Source organism: Panicum hallii, chromosome 1, assembly GCF_002211085.1.
Source record: "Panicum hallii strain FIL2 chromosome 1, PHallii_v3.1, whole genome shotgun sequence".
NCBI lineage: Eukaryota > Viridiplantae > Streptophyta > Magnoliopsida > Poales > Poaceae > Panicum > Panicum hallii.
This window is the reverse complement of record NC_038042.1, coordinates 50,577,452-50,593,119: the sequence shown is the minus strand read 5'-3', so window position 1 is coordinate 50,593,119 and position 15,668 is coordinate 50,577,452. Positions and strand designations below refer to the sequence as shown.

At 48.9% G+C, this 15,668-nt stretch overlaps 4 protein-coding genes and 1 non-coding gene across 7 annotated transcripts; 1 reads left to right on the top strand and 4 right to left on the bottom strand.

Moving 5' to 3' along the window:
- Window positions 1-1,052: 1,052 nt before the first annotated feature.
- On the bottom strand, window positions 1,053-2,590 carry LOC112888378 (protein BOLA1, chloroplastic). Of its 3 annotated transcripts, none has more exons than XM_025954690.1 (2): window positions 2,435-2,590; window positions 1,053-2,330 (listed from the first exon to the last, which is right to left on the bottom strand). In XM_025954690.1, exon 2 carries the CDS (start codon window positions 1,584-1,586, stop codon window positions 1,278-1,280), a length of 309 nt encoding a protein of 102 aa, XP_025810475.1. In that variant the 5' UTR covers window positions 1,587-2,330; window positions 2,435-2,590; the 3' UTR covers window positions 1,053-1,277. The 3 variants fall into 3 exon arrangements, with proteins under 3 accessions (XP_025810475.1, XP_025810543.1, XP_025810403.1); XM_025954758.1 differs by having other exon boundaries at window positions 1,053-1,611; XM_025954618.1 differs by having other exon boundaries at window positions 1,053-1,595.
- A 7-nt stretch (window positions 2,591-2,597) lies between these two features.
- On the bottom strand, window positions 2,598-2,670 carry TRNAF-GAA. Its single transcript has one exon. It is a non-coding gene; the product is annotated as a tRNA-Phe (tRNA).
- Window positions 2,671-5,951: 3,281 nt separating this feature from the next.
- LOC112873655 (transcription factor TCP21-like) lies at window positions 5,952-7,101 on the bottom strand. Its single transcript, XM_025936673.1, has one exon. It carries the CDS (start codon window positions 6,988-6,990, stop codon window positions 6,334-6,336), a length of 657 nt encoding a protein of 218 aa, XP_025792458.1. The 5' UTR covers window positions 6,991-7,101; the 3' UTR covers window positions 5,952-6,333.
- A 3,291-nt stretch (window positions 7,102-10,392) lies between these two features.
- LOC112893848 (E2F-associated phosphoprotein) lies at window positions 10,393-12,493 on the bottom strand. Its single transcript, XM_025961366.1, has 3 exons — window positions 12,333-12,493; window positions 11,953-12,118; window positions 10,393-10,810 (listed from the first exon to the last, which is right to left on the bottom strand). The coding sequence occupies exons 1-3, from the start codon at window positions 12,412-12,414 to the stop codon at window positions 10,549-10,551; spliced, it is 510 nt and encodes a 169-aa protein (XP_025817151.1). The 5' UTR covers window positions 12,415-12,493; the 3' UTR covers window positions 10,393-10,548.
- Window positions 12,494-14,060: 1,567 nt separating this feature from the next.
- On the top strand, window positions 14,061-14,657 carry LOC112898201 (putative ripening-related protein 2). Its single transcript, XM_025966577.1, has one exon. It carries the CDS (start codon window positions 14,061-14,063, stop codon window positions 14,628-14,630), a length of 570 nt encoding a protein of 189 aa, XP_025822362.1. The 3' UTR covers window positions 14,631-14,657.
- Window positions 14,658-15,668: the final 1,011 nt, after the last annotated feature.

Genomic DNA, 15,668 nt, shown 5'->3' with positions numbered 1-15,668 from the left:
CAGCTCCGAGAGACGGAAAGGGTAAAAAGGTTTGCTCGATAAGGTGATAGCTGTTGGTACTAAGACTGTCTCCAGCAGCGTTCTGTAAAACGTTCTGTACTCTATATATAGAGGAAGATTCCGTTCTCTATTGCTCCAGCAGCATTCTTTAAATGGTCCTCTAAAATAGAGAACGCTACAGGTTTCCTCTATATATAGAGATTCTCTCTCCTCTTCTCTATTTTTTCTTTACGTTTCAAACACTGAATTAAATAAAAATAAAATATGTCCATAGCGTTTGAGGTATGATAAATACGTACGTACAAAAATTTGAAACAAAATACGTTTCTAATATAGGGTTTAATGTATAGAGAACGAGATTTAGAGAACGTTGTTGGAGAGAAATGAGATATAGAGGAGAGAATCTTGTAGAGAATTCTGTAAATGAAGGATGTAGAGGATGAGATTTGGAGGATATCGCTGGAGACAGCCTTACGGCCAGCTGTGGCAGCATCATCATACTGCAAATCTGCATTCCTGCTCATGCTCATGGTTTCTCCAGCAAGTAGCATAGCAATCAAAAGTCACTGTTTCCAGCAGTCTTGCAGCCTTGAGAAAAGCCTGCACTCATGCCCTCTCGAGTGAGAAAAAGGTAGCCGAGTGGACCAAACAACAGTAGTTGTCATCTGGAAATCATGAGCATGCTGACAAGATTGGTGATGCCGAAACACCGTTATCAACATAGGAGATTCCATAGGATAAATCCGTACTATATTCACACAGGCTGCTGCAGAAAACGTGGTTGAGCTTAATTCCTTTCCATCGATATCCATGCTGAAATAGTTTTATCAGCAATATGCTAGAAATAAAATTGTTCGGCGGTAATTGTTTTGAGTCAAAACTATCTGAAACAGGATCCTTTTGATGATCAGAAACAGCATGCTAGGGGATGGGTATACATCTAATCAGGAACTTACCAACAAAACAGTTAAATTGATAAATGCTGCCAGCAACACCAAATAGAAAACAAATCTTGTCAGATGACCACATGACTATAAAAGAAACAAACAAAATTCCACAACCGCAGAGAAAAAGCAATTTGCCCAGCATCTGACCATAATTGATATTCCATCGCAACAATTGGCACAAATTCTGCGCCCCAGTCTAATCTGAATACAGGATCTTCATAAGTATAGCAGCATTGCCATGGCATTGTTTTGGAGCCAATTCATGGTTACACGGTACTGCTACAATCGATTTATTTTGAAACATAGGCCATCTTATTACACATTAGACGATCAGGATCCAGACTCTTTCGGTGTCTTTGCAACAATGGAGATAGCATGGAGACCTGAGTTCAGCTCATCAGACAGAAGATCATAAACCATCCTGTGACGCTTCACAAGGTTCTGCCCCTCAAATTTTGGTGAAACTACCTTGATGTTGAAATGCGTCTCGTTTGCATTATCCTTGACAGCTGCATGCCCGGCGTGTTGGTAAGAAACATCTTCAATTTCTAGGGCACTGGCCTCCAAGGCAGACTGCAGCTTTTGCCTCATCCGAGCAGCTCTTGAAAGCACGGCACTGGTGCCTCGTGAAGCCATCATTCGTTTAGTCTGTCTCACAGCCCAACTAAGTTTATTGGTTATGATGGAATAAGTTTGATCTCTAAAATGGCATAATCAGGACAAATGCGTAAATGAACAGAGAAATAAGCATACATCACATCAGGATTTTGACAAATATACAACTGATATGGATCATGAAACAGAATGAAGACCGTAATTGTATCACAAACGAAAACAACTCAAATGCCCATTGCCTCATTTCTTTAAGCCACTAACATAGCTTGATGCAGATCAACATATTATGATTTTCCAGGCAAATATTTGTGGATTCGTTCGTGAACTGAAATAAAGGGATATAAACGCTGCATCTTCTCTTGGTCTATGTTATGTAATCCCCACCCAACTAGAATGTGTGAGTGCATATCTTTTTTTTTGAGCAACAGTGTAAGTGCATGTCTTGGAACAGTCTACAAGTTAGTTGTTCAGTAAACTCCTAATTCAGTATTTGTTAGCCCGATCTGGTTAATCAGCCCTCTTCATAAGAGTAAAAATCTAGTCTTCCTAATACAATGTTCTTCAATTGAACTAGCAGCAAAAGCAAAACTTCTGTTGCAAATCGAAGGGAAAACACGCATGGTGACGAAATTAGACTGGCCTTGCGCCCACAGATCATATGAAGGCATAAACAAGAACAGGAAGGCTAAATTATTTCCTCCTGTTAGTTAGTGAAGACTACAGAACAAGATCCGGAGAGAAAACCTCCAAGATTCGTCCTTTTCCTCGCTAATGGAGAGAAGATAAAATATTCAGAATCCAGCAATTTTAAGATGGAAGCAGGATGGGGCAGAACGAATCTATACAGGAATGGTTAGGGCTTAAGTTGAAACCTGAAATCCTGGTATCTTGCTGCGACCGGAGCTACGAAACGGCGGCGGCGGCGGCTAGGGCTTGGGGGAACAACCCGAGGAAGAAAAATGAACCCTAAAAGATGAGTCAGGTTCCAAAAAAAAAGATTAGAAAAAAGGGGAAAGATAAAACAAAACACATGCGTGCGGTGAGCGTGGATCGAACACGCGACCTTCAGATCTTCAGTCTGACGCTCTCCCAACTGAGCTATCCCCGCTTTGTGCATTCTTTGATCTAAATATTTTACTTTAACAAGAGAGCGACGTTGCCGCTCTTAGCCCCGCGCGCGGTAGATTCGACCGCTGTGGCGCGGTTTCATATCCCTATTTCCAAAAACGCCACATCAGCTTGGGGGATAAATGAAATATTATACCTTAATGGAGAGTTTCATTTCAGTATTTCCAAAGCTAACCAGTGTAATTAATGCTAGTTGATTTATTGGCGCACGGGATCCCCATAAAACAACGGCGGTCACAGTGGTCGTTTCACACCATTTTCAACGTCTTGAAAACGAGTTAGCAGAGTGTCATGGGGATGAAACTGGTTCCTTCTCTTCCCTCATTAAATCAGTGTCACATTATTAAAAATGCTGATGTGTCATGGTAATTAATGCCATGAAACTCGCCATGAAACCCTATTGTGATTAGCCGGGTGTTTCATGGCGAGTTTCATGGCATTAATTAACCATAACACATCAGCATTTTTGATGATGTGTAAGGCTAATCACAATGGGGGTTTCATGGCGAGTTTCATGGCATTAATTACCATGACACATCAATATTTGCCGGGTGTTTCATGGCGAGTTTCATGGCATTAATTAACCATAACACATCAGCATTTTTGATGATGTGTAAGGCTAATCACAATGGGGTTTTCATAGCGAGTTTCATGGCATTAATTACCATGACACATCAATATTGTTGTGGCACTGGTTTAATGAGGGAAGAGAAGGAACCAGTTTCATCCCCATGACACTCTGCTAACTCGTTTTCAAGACGTTGAAAATGGTGTGAAACGACCACTGTGACTGCCGTTGTTTCATAGGGGATCCCGTGCGCCAATAGATCAACTAGTATTTAATTATACTGGTTAGCTTTAGAAATAGTGAAATGAAACTCTCCATTAAGATATAGTGTTTCATTCATCCCTCAAGCTGACGTGGTATTTTCAATAGGATATAAAACCCCGATCGTGAGATTTCATCCTGTATTTAAGTTAAAAAAATTCATCCGGTACCTTACTGTCAGTCTGTCACCCGACCAAGATCAGTAACGCGCCTATCGCTTATCCACTGCCGGCTGCCGCGCGCAGGCGCAGGCACCGGTTCCAGGTTCACCAGCAGACCACGGCATGGTAACTTGCACGGTGCTCCAAGCCTCCAGCAGCAAGTGCCCACTGCCCACTGGCTAGCCCAGGAACCGGGGGGACCTCTTCCTTGGAACGAACCGCGCGCGCCCGTCGATCGATGCGCTAGACACTCGCTCAGAAGTCGGATCCCACCCCCGCCCCAAGTTTGAGGTCAGGAGTAGAGGCGACTCTGGGAGTTTGCCAAGACGAGAGCGCCGAGCCGCCGAGGACGGGGGAGGACTGCGCGGCCACGCTTCTGGCCAGAGTGCGCCGTGCATGGCGATTGGCAAAGGGGGGATAACGCAGAGCGGCAGCAGCCGGCAGGTGGCCCGCCGCGCTCCAGCCAGACCCAGACGGGCAACCAAGGACGCGCGTACGGGGCGCGCGCCAGCCCGATCCTGATCAGACTTTGCATCGTGCTCTGGGATCATGTCCGGACCGGCCGGCCGGCGCTCAGTCACGCGCGCTCGCGCGCCTTTCGCTTGGTTACATGCTCCGGGCCTCCGCCACCGGCACCTCGGCGGCTGGCCGACCAGGGCCAGGCCGGTGGGACGGCCGCCTGGGCATGAAGCAGGCAGGCGACCGGTGAGCAGAAGGCCGCACTGTTCCAAAGGCGGGCCGGTCCATGCAGTTGCTTGTAGCCTTGTATCCTAGCGACGGACCTGTCAAGCACTCTCAGTCTCACTCTCGGCCTCTCGCGGGGTTGTCAGCAACCGGCAGAGCAAGAGCTATGGCCAGAGAGACTAGGAGATAGACACGAAGCCGGGCGGCCCTGGCCACCACCGTAGCCGTCGCCGTGTACCGGCCGGCAGGAGTACGTGGCTACCTGCCGCAGCATGTCACGTACGCCAGCGACTGGCCTGGCAACTGGCATGTATGGCCACCAACCCCCCATGTAGCACGCATCGCACTTAGGGCCTGTTTAAATGGTTGCGTGTAAACGCAAAAAAAAATTTCAAAAGAATCTTGTCAATTTGAAGTACTAAATGAAGTTTATTTACAAAACTTTTTGCATACATGGGTTGTAAATCGCGAGACGAATCTAATGATGCTAATTAATCCATGATTAAGCAATAATTAGCGGATGGTTACTGTAGCATCACTGTTGCAAAATATGGATTAAGTAGGCTCATTAGATTCGTCTCGCGATTTACAGCCCATCCATACAAAAAGTTTTGTAAATAGACTTCATTTAGTACTTCAAATTAGTAAAATTTCTTCAAAAATTTTGCGTTTACGGCTTTTTTGCGTTTATGTGCTGGGATCTAAACAGGCCCTTATTACTGTCGTCCATCTTCTGACGGTCTGCTGACCCCTTTTTCGCTTGGAGACCTTCCTTGTCTTGCTTCCAAGCTGCATTGCCTTGCCTACCAAGGAGGAGTAGCAAGCAAGCAGAGCCCGTTCACACGCACGAGGAGGCTTGTTGCTGCTGGGGTTAGCCTAGCCTAAAGCCGCCTAGCGAGCAGGAGAGTGCATGTACAGGCCATACCAAGTCAACCAGTCTTGCGCGGCAAGCTGGTACTGAACTAGCACGAGAGCAGAGAGAGGCACACGGCACGGCACGGCATCTCTGCTGCCTGTATGGAATGGCGAGAGGGGGCAGGGCATCTTTACAGTTCAGAGCCTGAGAAGTTGCCTCCAGCTTTGCAACGAACCGGGCCGGGTGGGCACGGGCAGCGGCGCAGGTGCACAGCACAGGCACAGGGCACACAACGGCCTCGACCTTTCAGAGCGCGGCAGCGCGACTGTGCCTCGCGCAGGCGCTGCCGCAGCCTTTTGCCGCTTTCCTCCTCCTCGCTGCAGAGGGAAAGCGAGGTCTCGCGAGGGAAAAGCGACCGACGGGCCGGGCGAAAGGGAATTCTTTGATTCTTTCTTTCCTCCTCTCGTCCAGTCGTCTCCTCCACCCCCCCCCCCCAAGTGTTATCATTGCTGTAATCTGCATTCTGCAGCTAGCCTGGATTGATGGGCATTGCACATCTGAAAAAAAATTCACAGTCCATGGGTTCTTGTGCAGTATCGACAGGGTTAAAAGAACTCGGTCAGAATTAATGAGATTTTTCGCCGGAGCCTATGATTAGCATCGCGATCGGATGGAGAATTTTATCGCTAATCGAGTACGACAATAAGAAATGACCGCAAAAGAATACCAGCTTTAGGAATTGATGCTCGTACTAAATGACTTCTTGGGCAGATGATACAGACAAGATGCTAACTGAAACAAGTTCCATGGAATCAAAAGGCGCAGAAAACCTAGCACAGACCGGCATACCCCGACGCGAGCTGCACGGTTTAGTTTAACCCGAATGTAGTAAGATCTAACCAAGGACTGGTATTTACAGTTAGCACTAGGCAGGCACCACAGCAATCTTCTTTCATCGAATCTTGGACGACACACAAGACACGCCAATGGACGGACTGACTGGTGGAGGAGATCAAGCACAAAACAAGCCAAGAACGCTGCCAAGAAGAGGCGGACAGAGATCAATGCGCGAGCGACGCGTGTAGGAGGTGTCAGGAGCTGCGGCGGATCGAGTCACCGGGTCTCCTCCTCGGCGCGCCGGGCGGCGCCGGAGAGCGCGGCGAGCAGGTTGAGGTGGTGGTGGTGCGCCTGCGCCATGGGCACGTACGCGGCCGCGGCGGCGGCCGCCGCCGCCGCCTGCGCCTCCAGCGGCGAGAAGCCCCAGGCCTCCGTCGTCCGCGGCGGCGCCGGCAGGGCCGCCCAGAACGCGGACGCAGCCGCCGCGGCGTCGCCTTCCTCGCGCGGGCGCTTGCCGAGGACGGTCTGCTGGTGGTGGTGGGAGGAGGAGGAGGACGTGGACGGCGCGGAGGAGGAGACGAAGACGGCCGGGGTGGTGCCCGACCCCGTGGCGGCGAGGATGGAAGGCTCGGCCTGGCGGAGCAGCCACTCGATGGTCTGGCCGTCGGACTTGAGCCCCAGCTCGCGGGTGAGCTGGAACACGCGCGCCGCGCACACGATCGGCATGCGCACGCGCCGCCCGCGCCCGTTCACCTTGCTGTGCCGGTCCTTCCCGCCGCCGCCCTCCTTCTTGACCGGCTTCGCGGGGACCGCCGCCATGGCGCCGCCGCCGCCGTCGGCCGCCGCTGCGGGCGCGGCCGTGGAGAGCGCCGGCAGGGGCTGGTAGACGTTGAACATGGCGGCGGCGGTGGAGACGTCGCGGGTGGTGGCCATGGCGCCTTCCTGCCGCGTCGTGTTGCGGGGCTGGCGACTGGGGCGCGGTGGTGGTGGTGGTGGACCGGTGGGGTTTGAGAGGTTTTTGAGGTGATGGGGAGAGAGGGACACGCCGGGTAGATTTATAATGGAGTTGATGTACACTTTCAAAAGTTTTATTCCAGGCGTTTTTTTTACCATCGCAGCATTTCACCGTCTACGTGCACACGTCTACAAGACTGAACACTCTCGTAACATTCCGGTGCACATGTTCTACGCGTGCACACACACACACACACCACAACACTACGGGCAAACAGTAGCAGTGTCGAACCAGACATGCACCCACAGTGGAGTACCTGTTCGACTTCACTCCATTGGCTATGATCGAGCTGCGACTGCGAGTTCATGAAAAACACACGTATTCATCACGCCGTGCTGCTCATCCACGTCTACGTGGATCAATATCAGTTTTTTTACCGCTAATGTAAAAGGCAGTAACCACTGATGACCAACCAGAGTGAGAAAAGTGGCCGTGGATGGCAGCCGAGGGTGTGCAAGAGGTCAGGAGAGTGCAAGGCAGAGGGGGTGGTGGAAGAGGGCCGGGCCGGGGGGCTGCAGGCGGAGCAGTAGCCACTGTACCCGTGGGGGGCAGGGCACATGGGAATCCGGGCCCATCGGCTCTCACTTTGCTGGAATCTGCAGGTCTTTTACAAATAGTAGTAGCGGGCAAGCCTAGAGAAACCCGAGCTACCATCGGCCATCGCATCACGTCGCCCCGGTCACCGGTCGCGGGGGAGGGACCGAGGGAGGGTCTGTCTGATTGGACAGGCACGAGCGATCGATCGATCGAGCTCATATTTTCTAGCTTATCTTTTGGATGGGTGGTGAAACAAATCAACTGTGCGCGCACAGCGCGGCCCTGCTCGCCTGAGCTGTGCGATCCCCCTCCCCGTATCTTTCCAGCTCCCCTCCCTCTGGGCTCTGGCCTCTGGCTTGGCAACGAAGAACCGTGCAGGGATCGAGTCGTCGAGATCGTTTTCGATCGAAAGCTCAGGCAGCAGGCAGGGATCGAGTCGTGGAGACGGGGTGATGGGGCACCAGGGATTACAAAACCGCTCGATAATCGCGATTATCGGTGAAATTTATCGTTACCGATGCTAGCTGAGAACGTAAACCGACTGGAATTTCGCTAGATTTTAATGAAAAATTCAAAAATTTAAAAAAATTTATAAAAAGTAGAGAACTTATTTTTATAAAAAAACTAGACCTTCTCTTGATTCCAGAATGTTGTCACATGTTGAAAACAACAATTGTTTGCTTAGGAAAAAAATATTTTTATCTAACTACCCGTTACCATCCACTAACTCATGCGATTAAGGCCGATTTTCGTACGATTAAGGCCGATAATCAATATATATGCGGCAATTATCGATGATGCTGCAGCTGGGAGCGAGGGAGTTGATCGTGGCGTCGATAATCGAAGAGACCGAAGAATGATTAAATTGATATGCCGAATGCCTTCATGTATGGACTATGTGCTTGCTAAGTTTGTACGTGGCTTGTATAGAGTATGTACTCTTGTTTCTATGCACTATGAGGTTTGTATGAACTATGCACTCTTTTATTTCTGTGAACTATGAAATTTGTATGGACTATGCACTCGTTTGTTTATATGAACTATGCACTTCGTGGTTTGTATATATGTGCAAATTCATATGCTTTATGCAATTTTATGGGCAAAATATGTAAACATGTTTATTTCTTAGGCAATTCTATATGCAAAATTGTGCATGTATGTGTAATTTATCTAATATAATATAATACATAACCTAAAAAATTAAATGCTATCAAACCTTTATTTTTTTTCCACTGCCAAAATATATTTTCAGTAGGCGAAGCGATAAATCGTTCGGTTTGCATCGATTATCGATAATAAATTGTTGAATTTTATTTTTTTGAATTTAGGTCTCTTTACCAATCGGTTTTGGCGATTTTTCACCGATTTTCAACTGATTATCGTTACCGGGGCTCACTGATAAATGTTGTATCGCCGGTAATGTAATCCCTGTGGGGCACACTGTTTGGCCTTTGCTCTTCTGAAAAATCGTTATCGCGCCGTGCGTGCGCGTACAGATGCCTCCCCCCGCACCCCCCCCCCTCCCCACAACTTGCGGCTGGATGGGCGATGCGGGGAGTGCCGCGCCTGTGCTCCGCCCCCGCCTTGGGGTTAGGGACTTATTAGGGGGCGGGGCCAGGGCTGTGCTCGTCACCGCCCGGGACGACGGGGACGCGCGGGGACGGGAGGCAGGGGGGATTGGCGGCTGGCCTGGACGCGCGACTCTGCCGACGACCCAGCGCCAGCAGAGCTGATGATGGCCTGATGGGGTTCCGTCTCGCTCTCGCGCCCCGATCCCGTCCTTGTGCGCCGCCGGCCGGGAGAAGAATTTAAGGATGGTTGCCGTAAACTGGCAAGTTCCGGCTTCGTTCGTCGCCGCCGCCAGACCAAGCGCATGCCGCCCGGGCACGGGCAGCGACCGCGACGTGCATGGCCAAGGTACCTGAACCGGCATGGCGGCGGCGCGACCTTCGCAGGCCAAGCGGGGGATGCCGAAACCGGCATGGAGCCGGAGGAGGTGGCACACGGTGGCACTGGCATGGCACGGCTCCTTGCGAGTCACTTCAATTGGCTGAGCTGTGCATTGATTGGTTGACTTGGACGACGGCGGCGGACGGGAGCTAGCGTGTTTTCAGCGGCAGGGTGTGCGTGTGACTGGCTGGCTAGCTGGGGTAGATCATTGTGGATTGGGAACGACGGAGCCCGGCATCATGGCGATGCTGACCTGTGTTGAAAGGGATGGCGAATGGACGGGCCACTGGCCTTCCTAGTTTTGGATATGATCTGCATGTCTCGTGCCTCGCCTCGCCCGCGTCGTATAATTCGAGCCTGCTGGGCAGGGACGGGATGAGATGAGCCCCACCCGGCAAAGCCCCCCATGGCTTCGGTGGCCCAAAGGGGCATGTCGGCGATCGACGTACGCCGCACCCGTGATTGCGGGAAGTCTTCCAGAAATCACTAGCAGTAGTTTGTTCAAACGATCGATTCCTTCCAAGTTCCAGATCGATGTGCTCCAAATTTCCTTGCAGATGCTGGACATTGTACCCCAGTGAGTACTTATTGCTTTGGAGGCTACAAGCCGTCTCGATAGTCCTTCTGTTCATCCAGACATGCCAAGGTGCTGGTGTTGCTTGGCCGTGCGCAGCACCACCGTCTCGAGCTTCGGATCTGGAGGCATGGCCATCATGGCTTGGCTTTGTTTCCCATGTGGGATCTGTTTGCCACCCTACGCCTACACACCTCACCAGTCATGACCTAGCACGGTCAATCATTAATCGCCACGATAACAAGCATGGCTCCATTCGTTCAGAACAAAGAGCAACAGAGCGTACTGAACTTCTGAAGCATGATGTTACAGAGTGATCATCGACACAAAGAGTAAATACGATCCCATACAACTACAGCGTACATGGATGGACAAACTTCTACAGCAGCAATTCACAGAACATCACCGCCAAAGTTCAGGAGTTGCTAGGGATGACATTAAAGAAGTGGTAGACTTCATCTTCGTCAAACACTCCAACCTCAGTTGAGCAGACCTCGCAACAGACAGGGTGATAAGCTTGTCCCTTGCTTTCAGCTTCTGGTGTAGTAGATGAAGGATCAGCAGCCTTCCCCTTGTGGTTTTTCCTCTTGCTCTTGCCCTCTCGTAAGATCTGATCAGCCCTGACCTTGCAGTTGCGCACAAACATCGCACGGTACTGGTTTACATACTTCTCATGCCTGAACATCAACAAAAGAACATTCAACAATTAAGCATAGGAAGTTCTACAAATCAACAATATCAGTATAATTGCAAAATGATCAATACCAGGAGACAAACAATTCAAGTAACTTACAAAGATACAAAAAAAAAGCCATCATGTTTTCAGATATAGTAATGCTTCCAAATTGTTTGCAAGTAATCTGTACTGACTATATCCCCCTGATACTTTTTATACGAGTACATATTCAAACCCATGTTCAGTACAAACAAGTATAATGACTGCAGAATCTGAATAATCCCACATCTAGTAACCAAATACTAACAAATCCATCCACAACTAACCGTTGGGAAGTTCTATAGATCAGCAGTACCACAATAACATTCAATCAGTCAGATAAAAATAGGGAAAACATAAATTTAAAAATTAAAGTATTTCTGAACAATATTCAAAAGGGAAACAGTAACTGCATTGCAGCAGAGCAGAATCATGCTTCAAATTCACAATTCAAAGAGGTAACTCGAATAATTGGGAACAATAAGAAATAAATGTCTTCTGATTCTTTTCACATCTAGGACTTAAATCTTGTAACAAACAAAATTTTCAGCAGAAACAGGTCCTATGATTGCATATCCTTGAAGGAGGAGATAAGAATTTGAGAAGGTGCAGTAGATGCTATGAGTCCTGATGCAGTCCTACATCTAATAGTCCATCAGTCCATCATAGACAAAGTTTATTACCATAGGTACTTAGATGCTCCACATAAGTAAACACAATTGTAGTTTTTCACTTCTAGGAGTGTTTCTCCCATACTAACAAAACTATCTTTCAGAAACAATAGTATATTAGGTCATGGCTATATAAGAGATATCCCTTAGAATCGTGAAATCATCAGTGAATCTGTTAATTGGTGATAATGGTTTGCACTCCAATTTCACAAAGGCATTCCTGTCAACTGATAGGCTCACTACTTTAAATCATCACTGCAAAGGCTTATAGGATACCATAAGAAAGAAAAATCATTACTGACTAACGAAACTTACTTTCTTACCAAGAAAGATAAATAGGGTAACCAAAACAATTTGACCTGATTACAATTCAAGATTCCCCTACTTGAGTCAGCACTGTTTCATTGTCAAGCAGGAGGAGTTATGGCTTTACCTCTGACAATCCAAGCATAGGGTAGTGAAACAGGCTGGGCAGCTGAGCACGGCATCAGAAGTGCGGCCTTTCCTCTGCCTATTAATCCACCGCTCATCGACGTCATCCAGGTCGGGGTCGTAGAACTCGGGCTCGACGGAGTAGTCTATCTCGTCGTCGCTGGACACTGCAAATAAGAGACGGAACGAAACAGGAAAAGAAGGGCAAATCAGAGACACTGTTTTAGGGCAATAGAGCAGAATAGGAAATCCGCCGTTTCTTGCACAAATTGCAGAGGTAGGGTTCTCGGAGGGGGGGGGGGGGAGAGAGAGAGAGAGAGAAGGGTTTATATGAGGATAAGCCATCTGAAGCAGAAGACGTTAAGGGGATTAAGCAGTCACCTAGTTCGCGCGGATCCACCCGGTCTCCGGCCTCCGCCTGCATCGGCTGCTTCGCCGCCGCCTCGGGCTTCTCCGGCTCCATGACTCCTTGCCGACGCGCTCTCGCTGTTTCTTCCAGCCTCCTTTTTTTTAGGGGATTCTTTCCAGCCTCCTGGTCTGTTCTGGTTCTGGTCCCTTCAACAATTCGGCGGTTCCTCTCCTGTGGCTGGGCCTGGGCCTGGGCCTAGGCCGATCGATATTGGACATAGACATAATGGACCGAATCATGATCCCTTTCTCGGCCCGTTTTGTAGGTGAAATGTTTTTTGGTCGGTCACGTACTCACGCGACCCACGTCGATGACGCCCTGCAAAGCTGAAACTGAAGTTGACTGCCGTTATGCTGCCAAAAAAAAAAACAGCGTTCTACTTCCCGTACCGAAGTGGATTTTGTGGTTTTGGAAGACTGTATTATCTGTGATCAAATTTTAACAACTGCGGTGGGAAACATCTGGATTATTTCACTCACCGATCTACTGAGCTTTGTTGGAATGTGATGATTACAAAATTCAACGAGAAGAATAAGAATTCGAAACAACGATTTTACGAAATATGGATTTAGTATTCTACGAAATATGCCCACAAACACCCACCTAAAGTTCAATCTAGATTGACGTGGAGACACATCCTTGGCAATATGGATTTAGGTGGGTGTGGGTTTGGATATCAGTGCTCTTATATATTAATTGTTTGTGGGCCGAGCAGATAGAGAGTCGATGGCAGTGGGCAATTTTCCATCAAGTTTTGTGAGTAGTACTGTAGTGTATAGATGTGTTCATGATCCAACAAACAAACTAGGTAGCGTTGAGCTTGAGAACTCCGCTGCTCTGGTTTCGTGCCTTCGTGGTAGGACGCCTAGCTAAATATCTCCTCCAAATTCTAACAATAAGCAATTAAGAACACGGTAATAACATAAGTAATAAGTAACTGGAGTTTACAACTGTGTCACATAAAAGAGAATCTTATCATTTAAAGTATTAAACAAAGTCTAACTATAAAACTAATTGCAGAACTTCTGGACTAATTCGTGAGATGACTCTAATAAGGTATATTAATTCATGATTAGCAAATGGTTACTGTAGCGTTATTGTAGCAAATTATGGATTAAATAGGCTCATTAAATTTGTCTCGCGAATTAACACCCATCTGTAGTAAGATTCTCATTTGATATGACAGTGCTAAACTTTAACCCCGGTGTTAATTAGTCGTGCTTACAGAAAGAGTGAGGTCAGTTGGCTGGCCCTCTCATGGGCCCGTCACTCTCCGCCGCCGCTGAAACTTTTTTTTTTCCGTCCGACGTGTCCGCCTTCCCCAAACTCATACTGGCTGACCGCGGCATGGAACGGACCGTACGCGTGGCTTGTTGCACGCGCGCCTGTATCTTCTTGCTCGAGTCAGGCGGAGCAACGGAGGAGAGGGTACTGAAAAATGCTTGCGCTCTGCTAATCTATGCTGCATGCCTGCATGCATCATCTGACCGGAAATTTACCGGAACTCCGATCAAGTAAAGAATGGCGGGCTTACGTCGCAATAGAGAAGTTACCAATTCCGAACATCGTTGGTCACGACACCACGATTCTAAGCACGGGAGTAGCTTAGATGGGCAGACGCCGCTCACTCCCTAGCTATAAATAGGGCATGGATCTCCGGATCAATGCTCACAGCTTACTCACAATCACAATTCACAAAGATGTCGACGGCCAGCCTCCTCGCGCTTGCTCTGGCAGGCCTCATGCTCGTCACCTTCCCAGGCCTCTGCGCCGGCACCGCCGCAGCTCACCGCCCCGCCGCCAAGTGCCAGCCGAGCGGCTCGCTGGAGGGGCCGAGCACGGGCCACGTGTGCGGGGAGTGCTGCAAGCCGGGGCACGTCTACCCGACGTACCGATGCTCGCCGCCGGTCACCGCGAGCACCAGGGCCGTCATGACGCTCAACAACTTCGAGGACGGCGGCGACGGCGGCGACCCGTCGGAGTGCGACGGCAAGTACCACCTGAACACGGAGCCCGTCGTGGCGCTCTCCACGGGGTGGTACAACCACGGCAAGCGCTGCGGCAGGCAGATCCGGATCAACGCCAAGGGCAGGTCCGTCCTCGCCAAGGTCGTGGACGAGTGCGACACCCTGCACGGCTGCGACAAGCCGCACGCCTTCCAGCCGCCGTGCCCGCACAACATCGTCGACGCGTCCCAGGCCGTGTGGAACGCGCTGGGCATCACCGGCGACGAGGTCGGCGACTACCCCATCACCTGGTCGGACGCATGATGAGTGCTTGGTCTCTGGCTAGACTACTGCATCCTCGCTTTCTACGAACTGCTACTGAGTACGACGGTTTTCTCATTTCTTCATGAGTGTTTTGAGTGTCCCGTGTGTCCTTGTCGTGTTGTCCCAAATCTTTTTTTAATGAATAAACAAAGCGATGGGAAAAACCCCCGTTCGCTCAACTTGCTAAACTGCGAGATTCTTCTTCTTGATGGTTTTTTAAGTAATTATGCCTGGAGCTTTAGTGTTCAGTTGAGGGCATTATTTTCTTTCTAGTTCATGTCACGAGCTCTAGCATTGTTTATTTCAGCAGAAGATCTAATTGGACTGATTGAGCCATATCGGACTCACGGAGCCGAGGCATATTGGTCAAATGGACTTCTTCCTGAAACCAGCAGATTGGTGGGTTGACAGCCCAAGAACTTCCCCTCTTGTTGGCCCAATTCCACTTCGATCCATCTGGGAATGCCTAGTCTAAGGCGAAACTGGGACACAAATTTAGTCTCGAGAGATCTTGGAAGCCGAAATTGGACACTCTGACTGGAAACCCTACGCGGAGCTGGCTAGCCCATGGAGAGCTGGCCGAGAGCGACGACGTTGCTCTTCAGCCTGACGCTTCACAGCTGCTGCGTAAACTTCATATTTAAATAGTGCAGTTTGTGTTGTTAGTCCTACTGTAGGTCCAGCTGTACAAACGTAGGTTAAAATATATGTTATTGAACTGGAAGAAGCAAGACTATAAACGGCAACAATCAGATCAAACTAATAGAAGGTTTCACTTGTGTTGCTACTTTAGAGATGATAGGATTGCATCAAGGAATAAGCGCAAAAGCAAAATACAAATAGTAAGATGTTTAGAAATATTGTTCTCTCAGTCACTTCTGCTTAATAATCAGAGAATCCAAAATTATGGGATTCTCCTTGACGGTTCCAAACATAAACCCAGTAGATATTCGTCAACCTCCCAAAGCTACTTCACGAATTATACAAAGTCAAGACAAAGGCTAATAGCTGAAGTAAGAGGGGTAAAGAACTGCAGAT

Excerpts from the sequence above, each read along its gene's own strand:
- LOC112873655 (XM_025936673.1), bottom strand. The coding sequence starts at position 6,990 with ATGGCCACCACCCGCGACGTCTCCACCGCCGCCGCCATGTTCAACGTC.
- LOC112898201 (XM_025966577.1), top strand. The coding sequence starts at position 14,061 with ATGTCGACGGCCAGCCTCCTCGCGCTTGCTCTGGCAGGCCTCATGCTC.
- LOC112893848 (XM_025961366.1), bottom strand. The coding sequence starts at position 12,414 with ATGGAGCCGGAGAAGCCCGAGGCGGCGGCGAAGCAGCCGATGCAGGCG. Across the intron at positions 12,119-12,332 it reads GGTGGATCCGCGCGAACTAG|TGTCCAGCGACGACGAGATA; the intron begins GTGACTGCTTAA and ends TCTTATTTGCAG. Across the intron at positions 10,811-11,952 it reads CTATGCTTGGATTGTCAGAG|GCATGAGAAGTATGTAAACC; the intron begins GTAAAGCCATAA and ends GTTGATGTTCAG.
- LOC112888378 (XM_025954690.1), bottom strand. The coding sequence starts at position 1,586 with ATGATGGCTTCACGAGGCACCAGTGCCGTGCTTTCAAGAGCTGCTCGG.